The sequence below is a fragment of the Aquarana catesbeiana genome, linkage group LG07, assembly GCF_042186555.1.
Source record: "Aquarana catesbeiana isolate 2022-GZ linkage group LG07, ASM4218655v1, whole genome shotgun sequence".
In the NCBI taxonomy this organism is placed as follows: Eukaryota; Metazoa; Chordata; class Amphibia; order Anura; family Ranidae; genus Aquarana; species Aquarana catesbeiana.
This window is the reverse complement of record NC_133330.1, coordinates 218,280,623-218,295,161: the sequence shown is the minus strand read 5'-3', so window position 1 is coordinate 218,295,161 and position 14,539 is coordinate 218,280,623. Positions and strand designations below refer to the sequence as shown.

The 14,539-nt window shown below is 42.3% G+C and overlaps 1 protein-coding gene across 1 annotated transcript in view; it reads right to left on the bottom strand.

Moving 5' to 3' along the window:
- Positions 1 to 11,354, bottom strand: part of LRRC39 (leucine rich repeat containing 39) — a 62,297-nt gene extending 50,943 nt beyond the window's left edge. Inside the window, exons 1-3 of the mRNA XM_073592012.1 lie at positions 11,097 to 11,354; positions 532 to 694; positions 166 to 271 (exon numbers count right to left, since the gene is read on the bottom strand). Of these exons, the coding sequence (XP_073448113.1) occupies positions 166 to 271; positions 532 to 656 (231 nt within the window). The 5' untranslated portion in view covers positions 657 to 694; positions 11,097 to 11,354. The remainder of the gene's footprint in view (positions 1 to 165; positions 272 to 531; positions 695 to 11,096) is intronic.
- Between the last annotated feature and the right edge of the window lie 3,185 nt (positions 11,355 to 14,539).

The following is a 14,539-nucleotide window of genomic DNA, read 5'->3' as shown; positions in this document are numbered from 1 at the left end:
ATAATCATTCAACCTTTTTAAACTCAAGTACCATTTGATTACTATACTATAAAGAAGTTTCTCCTGTGTCTCTACCTTCCCTCTTTTTCAGAGGTACAATATGTTACAGACTTTTTCATACGATCATATTTCACAGAACTAATTTCACTTTTGAAGCTGACGTACCTTCCACTCCTCCTTTTCAATCCTGAGAATCAGTCTTCCATCTTCATTGCAGACCTTCTCCTTCAGCCTTGATAATTGGATACGGCTCTCCCATACATTAGAGATTCTGGTGGAGGAGAGTAGTAAACACATAAGAGCTGATTTACAGAGGATAGGGCGTGTCTTAAACAGTAAGGGGTGTGGCCTTGGCAGGAAGGGGTGGGTCATATTTCAATTAGGGAGTACATGAGTTTAGTCAGGCCTAGGGCAACACAAAACCTAAATACACCACTGACTGTATGTTATGTATATTAAAACACAGGTACACATACATATGCTAAACAGCAGGCCGCTGGCCATACAGAAAAAAGAATTCTTGTCACTCACTCTCCAACGCCCTTCTTTCTTCTGCGATCTTTCTGGGCTTTCAGGTCTTCTTGGTGTTGTTGGATTCGGCCTTCCCATAAAGCTCGGATACTAGAAATGGACCCTACGTACACCACAGCAGCCATGTTGCTTTCTCATACCCAAGCTGTGATTAGAAATGTCTCTGTTGACATAATATATATTTATTAGAATGTTATGTTTTTCATACTTCTACAGTGAGGTAAAAAGTTACACAGAGCAGATGGTGCTTGGACTATCCTCCAATCCTGCATATGAAATATTTTTCCATTTTAAACTTTTTTTTATTATGTTAACTTTGCTATTATTATAGGATATATTTATTCTTATGAATATTTTCCTAATTAATATTTAGTTATAATAATTTATTATATGATTATTATTAATATTATTTGGTTCTTCAGGACTTAAAATACCTGTTGCACCCAGTATTATATATTTTTAAGATGAGCGCCTTATAAAATCAGACGTTACCTTTGCAGTAGGGCACCCCCACACTGGAATGGTTAGGTATTACTTGCTCTGGCAATTTCAAACCCACATTTACATGCGTTTAGAGGACATTTCTAAACACATATAAATGCATGTAATGATTTTTTATTGTTACTATTTCCATTATGTATTAACCTGGGGTTAGGTGTGTTAAGTTTAGCTGCATTTAGGCTTCATTCACACCTAGGCATTTTTGGGCTTTTTTCTGCTCTAAGACTCTAAAAACGCTCAAAAACGCCCAACAATACAAATCCCATTCATTTCAATTGCCCCTGTTCACATTTGAGCTTTCTGTTGCCTAAAGCAAAACTCCCGTTCAAAAAATGACAGGAGCTTCTTTTTTTGACGTTTTAGTTCTTTTACATTGATGACCTTTTAACCTTGAAAACGCCTGTACGAAAACGCTGCAAAACTCTGCAAAAAAGGCAGACGCCTGTATAACAGCAACGCCTAGGTGTGAACGGAGCCTAAGGGAAAACAGAATTCTGTACGTTCAGGATCTGATTAGAAACTCCAAATGCAGCTAAATGCACCTAAAAGCAGGTAAACACAGCTAAACTCACTTTGACACTGCTAGGCTTTAAAAGGAAAAGGGACACAGGGTTCGCATTAATGCAGAGTGTAGGGTTCCAGAGTATTGTGTCTGAGCGAAGAAGACTGTGGTTTCAGTTTTCTCTGAGTTTTGTAATCCCAGGTCAGGGTCCAGAGTCTGAAGGCTTCAAAGAGTCTTGGGTGGAGTGAAACCTTCAATCCTGTGTCAAGGTCTTATTGGAGACCTTCGGGCTGTGTGAGTGTGCAGGTGCGCACACGCATTATAAGAAAAGACCTGACCATAGAGACAGGTTTGTGATTCCATCAGAAGACAGGTGCGCAATCCCATTAGGAGAGATGCTCTACTCAGAAGACAACACTCCATGCTGGAGGAGAGATTCCTTACACACAGGTAGAGTTGCCACCTCAACTCACTTGGTGCCTTATCTGCATTAAATAAGCTTCAGAACCTGTGTAATTCATATGTGCTTGGGTTTAAAGGGATGAAGTGGCAACCCTACTCACAGGACTGAGAGAGTTGTGACAGCTAAGCGCGTCTGGAGGACAGGGAGAGCTGAGGCAAATAGGCAAGTCCAGGGCACTGAGGTAATAGAAGTCTGAAAGGAGTGAGAGAGTACGGGGAGTTAGGAGAACCTCTATTGAGAGGCCTGTGTAGCAGGCTCCTAGAAAAAAAAGTAGTAAATGCACATTTTTTTACCTGCAAACAAATGTGCATTTCTTTCTTTCTTTTTAAAAAAAAGTGAATCTAACCTTTAATTTTTTTTGTAGGGGCAGTACATGCCGTGGAATATCGTATTGATAATGATATACAGTGTCTTGCAAAAGTATTCACCCCCTCGGCATTTTTCATGTTTTGTTGCCTCACAACCTGGAATTAACATGGATTGTTTGAGGATCTGCATCATTTAATTTACAGAACATGCCTACAACTTTGAAGATGTTTTTTTTATTGTGAAACAAACAACAAATAGGACAAAATAACAGAAAAAGTCAATGTGCATAACTATTCACCCCCCTAAAGTCAATACTTTGTAGAGCCAGCTTTTGTAGCTATCACAGCTCCAAGTTGCTTTGGATAAGTTTATATGAGCTTGCCACTACTTACCACTGGGATTTTTTTGCCCATTCCTCCTTGCAAAACTGCTCCAGCTCCTTCCTTCAAGTTGGATGGTTTGCGCTTGTGAACAGCAATCTTTAAGTCTGACCACAGATTTTCTATTCGATTGAGGTCTGGGCTTTGACTAGGCCATTCCAACACATTTACATGTTTCCCCTTAAACCACTCAAGGGTTGCTTTAGCAGTGTGTTTGGGGTCATTGTCCTGCTGAAAGGTGAACCTCCGTCCTAGCCTCAAATCACACGCAGAGTGGTACAGGTTTTGCTCAAGAATATCTCTGTATTTAGCACCATCCATCTTTCCCTCAACTCTGACCAGTTTTCCAGTCCCGACTGCTGAAAAACATCCCCACAGCATGATGCTGCCACCACCATGTTTCACTGTGGTGTTCTTTGGGCGATGTGATGTGTTGGGTTTGCGCCAGACATAGTGTTTTCTTTGATGGACAAAAAGTTAAAATTTAGTCTCATCAGACCAGAGCACCTTCCTCCATACATTTTGGGAGTCTCCCACATGCCTTTTTGTAAATTCAAAACGTGCCATTTTGTTTTTTACTGAAAGTAATGGCTTTCTCCTGGCCACTCTGCCATAAAGCCCAACTATATGGAGAGTATGGCTTATTGTCATCCTATTTACAAATACTCCAGTCTCTGCTGTGGAACTCTGCAGCTCCTCCAGGGTTTCCTTAGGTCTCTGTGCTGCCTCTCTGATTAATGCCCTTCTTGCCCGGTCCGTGAGTTTTAGTGTGCGGCTGTCTCTTGGCAGGTTTGCTGTTGTGCCATGCTCTTTCCATTTGGTTATGATAGATTTGATGGTGCTCCTAGGAATCATCAAAGATTTGGATATTTTTTTATAACCTAACCCTGACTTGTACTTCTCAACAACATTGTCCCTTACTTGTTTGGAGAGTTCCTTGGTCTTCATGGCAGTGTTTGGTTAGTGGTGCCTGTTGCTTAGGTGTTGCAGCCTCTGGGGCCTTTCAAAAAGGTGTGTATATGTAATGACAGATCATGTGACACTTAGATTGCACACAGGTGGACATCATTTCACTAACTATGTGATTTCTGAAGGTAATTGGTTGCGCCAGAGCTTTTTATGGACTTCATAACAAAGGGGTAAATACATACGCACATGCCAATTATCAGTTTTTTATTTCTGAAAAATAGTTTTATGTATATATTTTTCTAATTTTACTTTACAAACTTAGACTATTGTGTTCTGATCCATCACATATGATTCAGATTAAAAAAACATTGAACTAAAGGCTGTAATGTAACAAAATAGGTAAAAAGCCAAGGGAGGTGAATACTTTTGCAAGGCACTGTATGTATGCCTGTACGCAGCCATCCAATGCAAGTACATTTTGAGCATTCTTCCTTTGACACCATGGATACCTTAAAGCCCAACTCCACCCTAACCCCTCACACTCCTGTCCTCCCACTGAGACTGACCAAATTTATTTTTTAAATATTGTTTAGCATACTTACCTTTTTTCCAAACCGATCATTTAACATGAAAACTCCTCTTCGCCTCAGACACTGAGTGGTGCTCAATGCTGATAGTGTCACTGACATGATGATGTGGACACCATTCTCTGCATCATCATTATGAGCACAGGAGACCGTGGTGACACACCAACCCCTCCAAGAACCCCTACACTCCAGGAAGTGAGTTGAATGACACTGGGCATCACCCAACCAAAAGGAACACCAGTGTTAAATCATTGATTTATTAAATAGCGGGACAGAGAGGAGTAGTTTTTATTAGTATTTCTGCACTATTCATTAAATTGTTTAGGCAGATTTATTGCTTTTTCTATTCTGAACTATTCTATTCTTACTATTTGCTTTACCATGTGATTTCTCAAACTGATTTTTAAATCAAAAATTCTAACTTTATTATGCTTTTAGGAGCAAAAGCATCCTTCTATTAGGAAAAGCAGCAGTGTCTGAATCCCTTTAGAAGTGAAAGACACTTAGGCACAGTTCACACCTGAACGATTTTCTGCTTGAAAATGCTCAACAAGCCAAATCCCATTAATTTCAATGGCCCCTGTAAACATATGATCATTCTGTCACCTGAAGCAAAACACCTAAAGATGAAAAAAGTACGTGAGCTTCTTTTTGGCAGATTACAAATGTTTTTGGCCCCATAGACTTCAATAGAAAAGCCTGACTTGAGCTTTTTACGAGCTTTTTGTTGCACATTTTCTGCTCAAACAGCAGCTCTCCACCCCTAATTTCTTCTCCCTCTCCTCCCTCTAGTGCTTTCATATTGGCTAAACAAAAACACCTGAAGCTGTAAAACGCATGTAATATGCTTCTAAATCATTTGTAATACACTGCAAAAAAACTGCTCAAAGACTCTCAAATAAAAACGCCAGTAAATCGATATGCTCTGGTGTGAATGCAGCTTTACAGCAACTCACCAAGAATGAAACCCCCATTTCCAAAGATGCTTGAAAGTTCACTTGTAGTGTAGATGTCTGGAAAAAGCAGTGAGCCAATCTCCAAAGGTATTATAAGCTATATATATATATATATATATATATATTGTGAGAGTGAGAGCCCCTGTATTAGTGAAAATGTGTGTAAAATGGACACAGGACCCTCAAAAAAGCAGTTTGAGAAGTTCCAGCAAAAGATTGGTGAGCAGAGAAAACTATGCTTTAGGTTTTCTCTGGAATTTGTAAGTCTGGATTGGGGCTGGAAACTTGAAGACTTCAAAGAGCATTGGGAGGGATGGAGTCTTCAGTCATGTGTCCGGGTTTTCCAGAAGCTCTGCAGGTTGTGTGTGTGTCCAGGTGCACACACCTGTTATAAGGCAGAGCTGAGCATAGCTCAGGGTGTGTGGGAAAGGAGTTGGTGTTGGAGCAGTTGCTGCAGACAGGAAGGAGGTCTGCTATCATTTAAGAACCCAGGCAACATCCTTGAGACGGTACTCCACGTGGGAGAGGTTCCAGGTCAGTGGACTGAGAGAGTTGGGCCAGCTGAGAGAGTCGGGGAGACCATAGCTGAGACAACTGGAAGAGAGAGTCTTGGGCAACAGAAGGGACCATGAGTCTTGGAGGAGTGTGGAAACCTGGAGTGTCAGGCGAGCCCCTTCCTAGAGGCCAGGAGTGGGCCTGTGCCGCAAGGAACTGCGCCCAATGCTGAACGAGCCTTAAGAGCCAGGTGGATTGGCATTTTTCAGTTGTTGTTGTTTTGGGAGAAGAACCCCTGTGTGGGAAACCAAACGCGTGTGTGAATGTTCCTCTTTTTGTTGCTTTCAATAAAAGTGGGCTACCACGCCCTTAAACCTTAGTTTCTGTTGGCTGTGAACTCACTTAAAACGCATCTATCACTGAGCTAGACATCCCCCAATGTCACAAGTGGTGGAGAATGTAGGCATACAGACGGTGAAATCCGGGTCTCTGCGCCAGCAGTGAGTTTGTCAAGGAACTGTCAGTGGCAGTGTATGGAAGTGCAGCCAGGCAATGAGCATTATGTGCAGGTAGTGCAGCTGTGAGAATTGACAGAGTCAGAGTCAGCCTATGGAGACACCACAGATGAAAGACAACGCACTCAAATGAAGGCTATGACACCAGCTACAAGAATTGGTAAGACTGTTGCAGTTTATGGGACAGAACCCAATGAAGTGGAAGTATGTCCAGTGGGGAAATCCGCAGTACAGGTGGACTTGCTGCAGTGTGCTACCCAGAGTAGTGGGGAGGCACAGGGTAAAGTCCAACTGGCAGCAGGACTAAAGACTAAAAAGGACATGGGGACTCTGTATGTACCTGGTGGAATCCAGCAGAGTGCTGGAAGAGCTGTACTAGGGGTGACCAAAGAAATCCGTATACCATGTTCCCCAGTGACAGAGACAGGTGCTGCAGGGCCCAGGGAAACCTCCCAGCAGCCCACAGTGTTGGAGCGGAGGGTTTCCTAGGTCAGCTGTGAAGCTGCTCAAGTGAGTAAGAGGCTACCCACAATAGCTACAGCTATGTCTCAGTGTCATGATGATCCTCTAAAGGTTGAAAAATGTATTTCTGGAAATGTCATATTTGAGAATAATGTTGGTAATGTGTTTACTAAGAAGAATGGGAGTAGGATGTCTCCCGTGACCACCAGAGGCAGAGCCACAGGGTCGTCCGTGGAATTCTCCAGGGATCTCCCTGTGTTGGAACTGGAGGTTTTTCAGGACGGCTCTGGCACTACTCTGGGGGAACAAGGAGGGACTGCACCACACAGTGCGAGTGTGTGGGAGCAGACCATCCGCCTGGTATGTGACCAGATTGGTGAACAATTTATTCACCCTGTTAAAGTTGGTAGTGTAAAGCTAGGTGTGATGGTAGCGCCACCAGAACAAACTGGTAAAAATAGTGTATTGCACCCTGCCTTGTGTGACGAAGCATCGTGTCAATGTGACATAAGTGAAACTGTGCTTGTACAATGTGACGCGTATAGAGATGACAAATGTACAGTATTGGGTAATGAGTCCCGGGTTCCTGTGGTGCCTCTTGGAACAGGTGATGCAGCGCTGCAGAATGCCTGTCAGGGAAATACCACTGACTGGGAAGCGTGGTGCAAGGAAACAGTCGCAACACTAAACAAAGTGACCATGAGTTACAAAGCTATGATGGGTGACACAGATGTGGACATAACACCTGCTATGCCCAACAGAGGGATTGCAGGGTGGCCAGTGGCCAAGGGCGTGTTGGCCCTGGCAGAGTCCCTAGAAAGGTCTTGTATGTAGATGTGGATCGCATTAAGATGACCAATGTATTGTTGAAAATGCTTGAAGTCCAAAAAGCATATTTGCTGTACACTTGGGTGTCTCCACCGTGGTCGGACAAGATGGTACTGCGTAGTACCAGTAGGTGGAGCCAAGTAGTACAAGCTATGCTTGATGATGTTAATCACGAGAGGAACTGGTTGGTACCATATTTATTAGCAGTGTGGAAAATGGTCTCAAGGTTCTCTGAGAGGGTGCTTCTAGTTATCGGTTTGGATGGAAGGCACTCAGGAGAACATTTGAAAACATCAGAGGTCTCTCCGCCTGATGCAGTGACTAAGAACTTCTGCTGGTGTGGTCCGAGTTGCGGCTGAGCAGTGGTCAGTAGAGGGAACGGGCACTGCCTCACCCACTAGACCTCACGTGAAGGAAGGGCCTGAAATAGATGTGTCAGTAGCAGAGATTTCTCCTGTCATTCGCAAAGAGGTACAAATTAAGGTACCCGGAGACACTGTGTGGGGAAGCATTGATGGTATTGGAAGTGTCGACATCAGAATTTGTGGTCTGTCGCTGATTGGTACTGCTAACGAGGGTTTAATTGCCGTGGGCAACCTCAGACAAGTAGTTAAACCGAAAAAAACCTGTTATAATGAGAAAAACTGGTGTCAGTGAGGGAAATAGTGGTTCCCCATCAGGCGAAGTATTAGGAACAGTTTCCCCATATCAAGAAAGTGAGGGTATCAGGGAAGGCAGCGTTCCCCCGAGAAAAGCAAGTAAGCCCAGGAACCCCAGAAGTGGGAGAAAGCGTAGGATAGAAACGAGTGGGATCCCATGGAGAGTCAGAGTAGGACTTACCTGGAAGCGCACCCGAAAAAAGGGTTGGGCCTAAGCAGCTGACAGCCGACACAGAGGTGTCCCAAACCTGATGATGGGTGCTGGTGTTCCTCCCTCCAGATCGAAACAAAGGGGGGGGGATATGTGACAGTAAGAGCCCCTGTATTAGTGAAAATGTGTGTAAAATGGACACAGGACTCTCAAAGAAGCAGTTTAAGAAGTTCTAGCAAAAGATTGGTGAGCAGAGAAAACTATGCTTTAAGTTTTCTCTGGATTTCGTAAGTCTGGTTTGGGGCTGGAAACTTGAAGACTTCAAAGAGCATTGGGAGGGATGGAGTCTTCAGTCATGTTTCCGAGGTTTTCCAGAAGCTCTGCAGGTTGTGTGTGTTCAGCTCAGGGGTGTGTGGGAAAGGAGTTGGTGTTGGAGCAGTTGCTGCAGACAGGAAGGAGTTGTGCTACCGTTTAAGAACCCAGGCAACATCCTTGAGACTGTGATCCATGTGGGAGAGGTTCCAGGTCAGTGGACTGAGAGAGTTGGGCCAGCTGAGAGAGTCTGGGAGACCATAGCTGAGACAACTGGAAGAGAGAGTCTTGGGGACCAGAGGGGGGCTGTGAGTCTTGAAGGAGTGTGGAAGCCTGGAGTGTCAGGAGAGCCCCTTCCTAGAGGCCAGGAGTGGGCCTGTGCAGCAAGGAACTGCGCCCAATGCTGAGCGAACCTTAAGAGCCAGATGGGTTGGCATTTTTCAGTTGTTTTGGGAGAAGAACCCCCTGTGTGGGAAACGCGTGTGTGAACTTTCATCTTACTTTCAATAAAAGTGGGCTACCACGCCCTTAAACCTTAGTTCTATTGGCTGTGAACTCACTTAAAACGCATCTATCACTGAGCTAGACATCCCCCAATGTCACAAGAATATAAAATAAGAATATATATATATGACGAGAACGAGCCCAGCAGCTCCAGCCGCTATCTTGGGTCCTCATCGGAAAGATTGATAGCAGCAGCTATTGGCTCCCTCTGGTGTCAATCAAATCCAATGACACAGGAGTCAGGGGTGGGGCTGAGTCCTGTTGTCTGTGTCAATGGACGCAGCAGCAGGACTCGGGAGCGCACCCGCACAGGTGCCCCCTTGGAATGTGGGTCTCCAAGGGGGTACTCGATGCGGAGAGGAGCCAGGAGGGCCATTGGGGGACCCCAGGAGAGGAGGATCGGGGCCACTTTGTGCAAAACCCTTGCACAGAGGAGGTAGGTATACCATGTTTGTTTTTTGTTTTTTTTAAAAAACCCTTTTACAACCCCTTTAAGGCAAAATAAATTGAAACAAAGAAGACAAAATGTCATGACACCAACTGTTGAAAATTATATGCACTGATGAATTATTTTGGTTGATTTTTTGACACTGATGAGGTTTTTATAAGGTTTATTTATGCATAGATTTTTTTCATGTATTAATTATAGTATAGTAGTTCAGCACTTTAATTTTCATATAAGTAGGAAGCGCAGCAGTTCACTATTCTATCTTTAGCACTAGGGCACATCACCTTTTAATGCTGCAGCATCCTATCAATCAGGTACGAGCCATTACCCGCATGCATAAAAGTTCATTCTGCATTCTCACTTAGTCAGTTTTTCACCATTTTGCACAAGTGATATTTGCAATCTTCTAATCAACAGGTAACCTCATTTGTTACAGAGGGTGTAGCTTTAATTAGATCCGATAAATTCACTTAACCCTTAAAAGTAGTAGTAATACCATCCCACAATATTATTTTCCAACCTACCCAGCATGTCAGAGCATCAATGTGTAAATACTCAGACACCCAGTAAGCTATGCTATACATAGCCATTGTCTAGCATCTCACCTTAGATGTCACATACTGTATATGCAGATGTTATAATGATGGTTTTTAGGTTTGAACGCTTTTCTCTGGTTTTAAGATAATGAACAGCAAATTATATTATTTATAACAAATTAAATTATACATCGATCAGCCATAAATTTCTGACCATTGACAGTTTAAATGAATAACATTGATTATCTCGTTACAATGGCATCTGAATGTCAGTTGGATATATTAGGCAGCAAGTCAACATGTTGTCCCTGAAGCTGAATGTTATAAGCAAAAAAATGGACATTGCAGTTTGTGTATGGGGCTGCGTAGCTGCAGACCAGTCACGGTGCCCATGCTGACCCAGCCAAAATTGCCTACATTGAGCACGTGAGCATCGGAACTGGACCACAAAGGAATAGAAGAAGGTGGCCTGGTCTGATGAATCTTTTTTCTTTTACATCATATGTTTGGCCGGGTGCATGTGCATCGCTTACCTGGGGAAGAGATGGCACCAGGATGCACTATGGGAAGAAGGCAAGACAGCGGAGGAAGTATGAAGCTTTGGGCAATATTCTGCTGGGAAACCTGGGAAACCTTGCCATTCATGTAGATGTACTTTGACACATACCACCCATCTAAACATTGCTACAGACCAGGTACACTCCTTCATGGAAACAGTATTCCCTGATGGCAGTGGCCTCTTTCAGCATGGCAATTTACTGATGCAGAATATGGATACTTGTTAGCATTTGCTTTTTATTGTATATTGATATAATAAACAAAATTAGCTTACAATGAATCCATTGTAACCTTTTTTAAAACTACCTAAAAAAAAAACACATCAAATAAAAAAATTGAAATAGAAAAACAAAATAAGTACATCCTAAATGTGCAGCTATATGGCTGTTGCATGCTGTAAACATTTTACAATGGCTTAGGTAACTGTTAAAATTGGCATTATAATAAAATGAACAAATACAAATACATTAATTTTCACATTGTATCTTACCCTGATTGATCTCATCACTGCATCTTCCTTACTGCAACACATTAATTTCCATGTAGGAAACGTAGTGCTCATGTATTTATGAAGATTTAAAGCACACAGCAGTATTCCTGAAAGAATCCCCATCCAGTGTAGTACAATAGATTGTATACATTTTGCATAAAAAAATAAATCCTTGAGTAGTATCAAAGGGTCCTGAGAGTTCTATGGGAGACTGCTACAGACCTTGTACTCAGTCTGTGGATGAAGGAATGTCACCCATCATCTGAATGTAACACGTGACCAGCTGAAAATAGCTGTCATAGCATGAAGCTAGATAGTGTGACAGGTGGGACGTCACTGGCTTCTAGTTAATCAACCCACTGTGACTTCATATATCACCATATGCCAGTATTTGAGAATAAAGATTTATATATACTGTAGTATGTTCAGTAGCTGGATTTGTACTACTATGAGACATAGGTTGTAGGTCTCAAATGTGTTTCATTACAGAAAATTATGTATATCATTTACAAATGGCAGGCGTTACAGGCTGTGTGGTCCTTCTGTTCAGCTGAATTCCAAATTTGCTTTTGGTTTTGCTGTTTCCTCCCCAGCTGGCATGTCCCCAGTCCACTCATCCAAAATAGTGTATTTTAGATGATTGAACATTTACTGGCTAACAGAGGCCTAAGTCAGAGCACCAACATTTTTTCACAAGCCCAAATGGGATATTGGGTAGAGCGCGGTGAGTTGTTACTTTTTCCCTGGTATATTCCTTTTATTCATTGTGTTTCAGCTTTTAAATTAATTAAGGCTCAGCATCACGTGTGGGAGATACATAGGGCAGTCGGCCTAGGAATGCCTACTGCACCAGATTGACATTTACCCATCTATAAAGTTTGATATTTCATTACCAGGTTGATGGGATGGGGGGGGGGGGGGGGGGGGGGGGAACCAGGGAATGCAAAATATACAGTTGTATTCAAAATAATAGATAGCAATCCAACATCACTAACCAGACCAGTCACTGTTTTTGGTATAAATTATATTTGTACATGGCAAAAAATGTACTAGTAGGTGTAGTAGAGTAATAGAAAATCAACAGACCCAACAGTCATGACATGCATGCTGCTGATTCTGTGTACAAAAAAACCTTGGATTGCGAGCATAATTAATTCCAGAAACATGCTTGTAATCCAAAGCACTTGTATATCAAAACGATTTTCCCCATAAGAAATAATGGAAACTCAGATGATTCGTTCCACAACCATTTATTCATAGGTCTTTCAGTTTATAGTCTATATAAAAAGATTATAGCAATGTGATAGGTTGTGTAACCATAAAATGTCCATCTACAAATGGAAGCCTCCACAAGGGGATTAGAAGCAAAATCCATCAGGAGCTACAGGGTATAAAAGAGAAGAGAGGCGCCTCTAAGTGTAGCAATATGGTTACATTGAATGAAGGTACAACATTTAGCAACTCACATGATTGCTGATTAAAACAGGCACATCTAAGTATGCAGGTATCTGGGCTAAAGCGGTCCTCATAGACCATCCCCCACACCACTCTCACCACTGTCAATCTGCAATTGTGACCGGGAAGACTACCCTGCAGTAGAGCGATTTGAAAGCGAGGCTTGACGAGCTCGGGGAGCACAGCATGGAAGGGATGACATTGATGGCAGTGCGGAGGATGATGAGTTGGGAGGATGTGAGTTACTAAATGTTGTACCTTCATTAAATGTAACCATATTGCCAAACTTAGAGGCACCTCTCTTTTCTTTTATACTCAGTTGTGAATTGACGCTACTTATATATCAAGAAAAAGGAAAGCAGCCCTGGGACTTTAAATGAGGTGGGAGAGATTGGGACACTTCCACAATAGGTGCAATAAAATGTTTTATTGATCACAGAATGCTGTGTAGAACACATGGGAACAGCAATAAATGTGCGTTACCCAGCATAGTGGTCTAGTTCTAAGCATACGTAAAAAACAACTACAATTCATAGCACTTGATATATACATCCATAAAAAACACTGTACATAAGTGCACATACATGATATAAATTGGTAAAGTACATAATACATATGCATAAAATGAAGCAGTGTGTGACCAGCTTCAGGTACCCAACAATATGGGCGTACACGTAGCATCGATGGTACCCTACGCGTTACGCAAGTCTTTTCTTGCTCATCAGGGGACGATGCATGATTCATGTGTCTATAACAAAAATGTTGGAAATAATGAAAATATATAAGTGACTAAATAAATCGGGGTAAGGGTGAGTTGGCAAGGGAGGTCAATGAAACAACGACCTCATACTTACCACTGGGCTGGAGCAGGTCACCAAAACGCTGGGTGTCACAAATGGCGGCATTAAACAATGCCGGTCCGGGGGCTGAGGGGACGTGGCAACCAGAAGTCGCAGCAGGAGAACTCAGGACGCATAGCACGGACTGCAGGAGGCATGTGGTTGGTGGTCAGAGTGTATCCATAGCCATTAAATAGTGACAAAACTGCGCTTTAGGGCCTGGCTATAAGGTCAGAAAGCACAGGTTGCTGCCTCCCTTTCCACAAAGTCCCTATAAGGTTCTTTGCACAGTATATAAAAGTAAAGAGTTAGGGTATATTGGCGCTACCTATAAGCATAAAATACTGGGATAGCCTAACAGTATATCACCCCTTACTTAAAGTGATGAATCTATAAGGTGTGTGGGTTATTTAAATTCCCCTTATGGTATAAATAATACCCCAGCAGCCAATTATATGCCTACTAATCAAAAATTATAGTATATATGTAACACACGTCAAGTGTCGCACACCATAGAGGGTCCTACAGCGTCTAGAAAAAAAAAGCCAGAGGCTATATTCCACTGTGTGCATTTGCTAAAAATCATATATCAATGAGGTGATGTGCATATAGATTGCATATACTATATTCATACCATATGCGTTTTAGACATAACTTAAAATCGCATGCAAACAGAACAGCTAGTGTATCCATAGCCATGTCTAGAAAAAATATATATATAAAAAGATGCATGAGTCTCAGCAGACATACTGAAACCAGACTAAGCATCAAAAATTATTCTCTAACCCTGAGAAATGACCAGGGAGGGTTGTGTTGAAAATAAAAAATGTATATATATGAGATAAAATAGGTATCTAGTATGGAATATGGTAGGTGATGTAAAGATCGTCATGACAGATAATTAAGGGCAGGGCTGCGGAGAAGTGCAAGCACTTATTGATATATGATGGAAATTAAACCCAAAATGTATGTGGGTAAATGTGTAAACAAACAATACTAGGTGAGTAATATAGTGTGTAGTGAGATAGTAACACATACACAACAAGTATTGAGTGAGAGGGACCACTGAATGACCTCTGATCATAACCGCACACCAACAGAACACAAATGCAAGCTGCAGCTGCGCCGAGCGTCAAGATATACCCACAG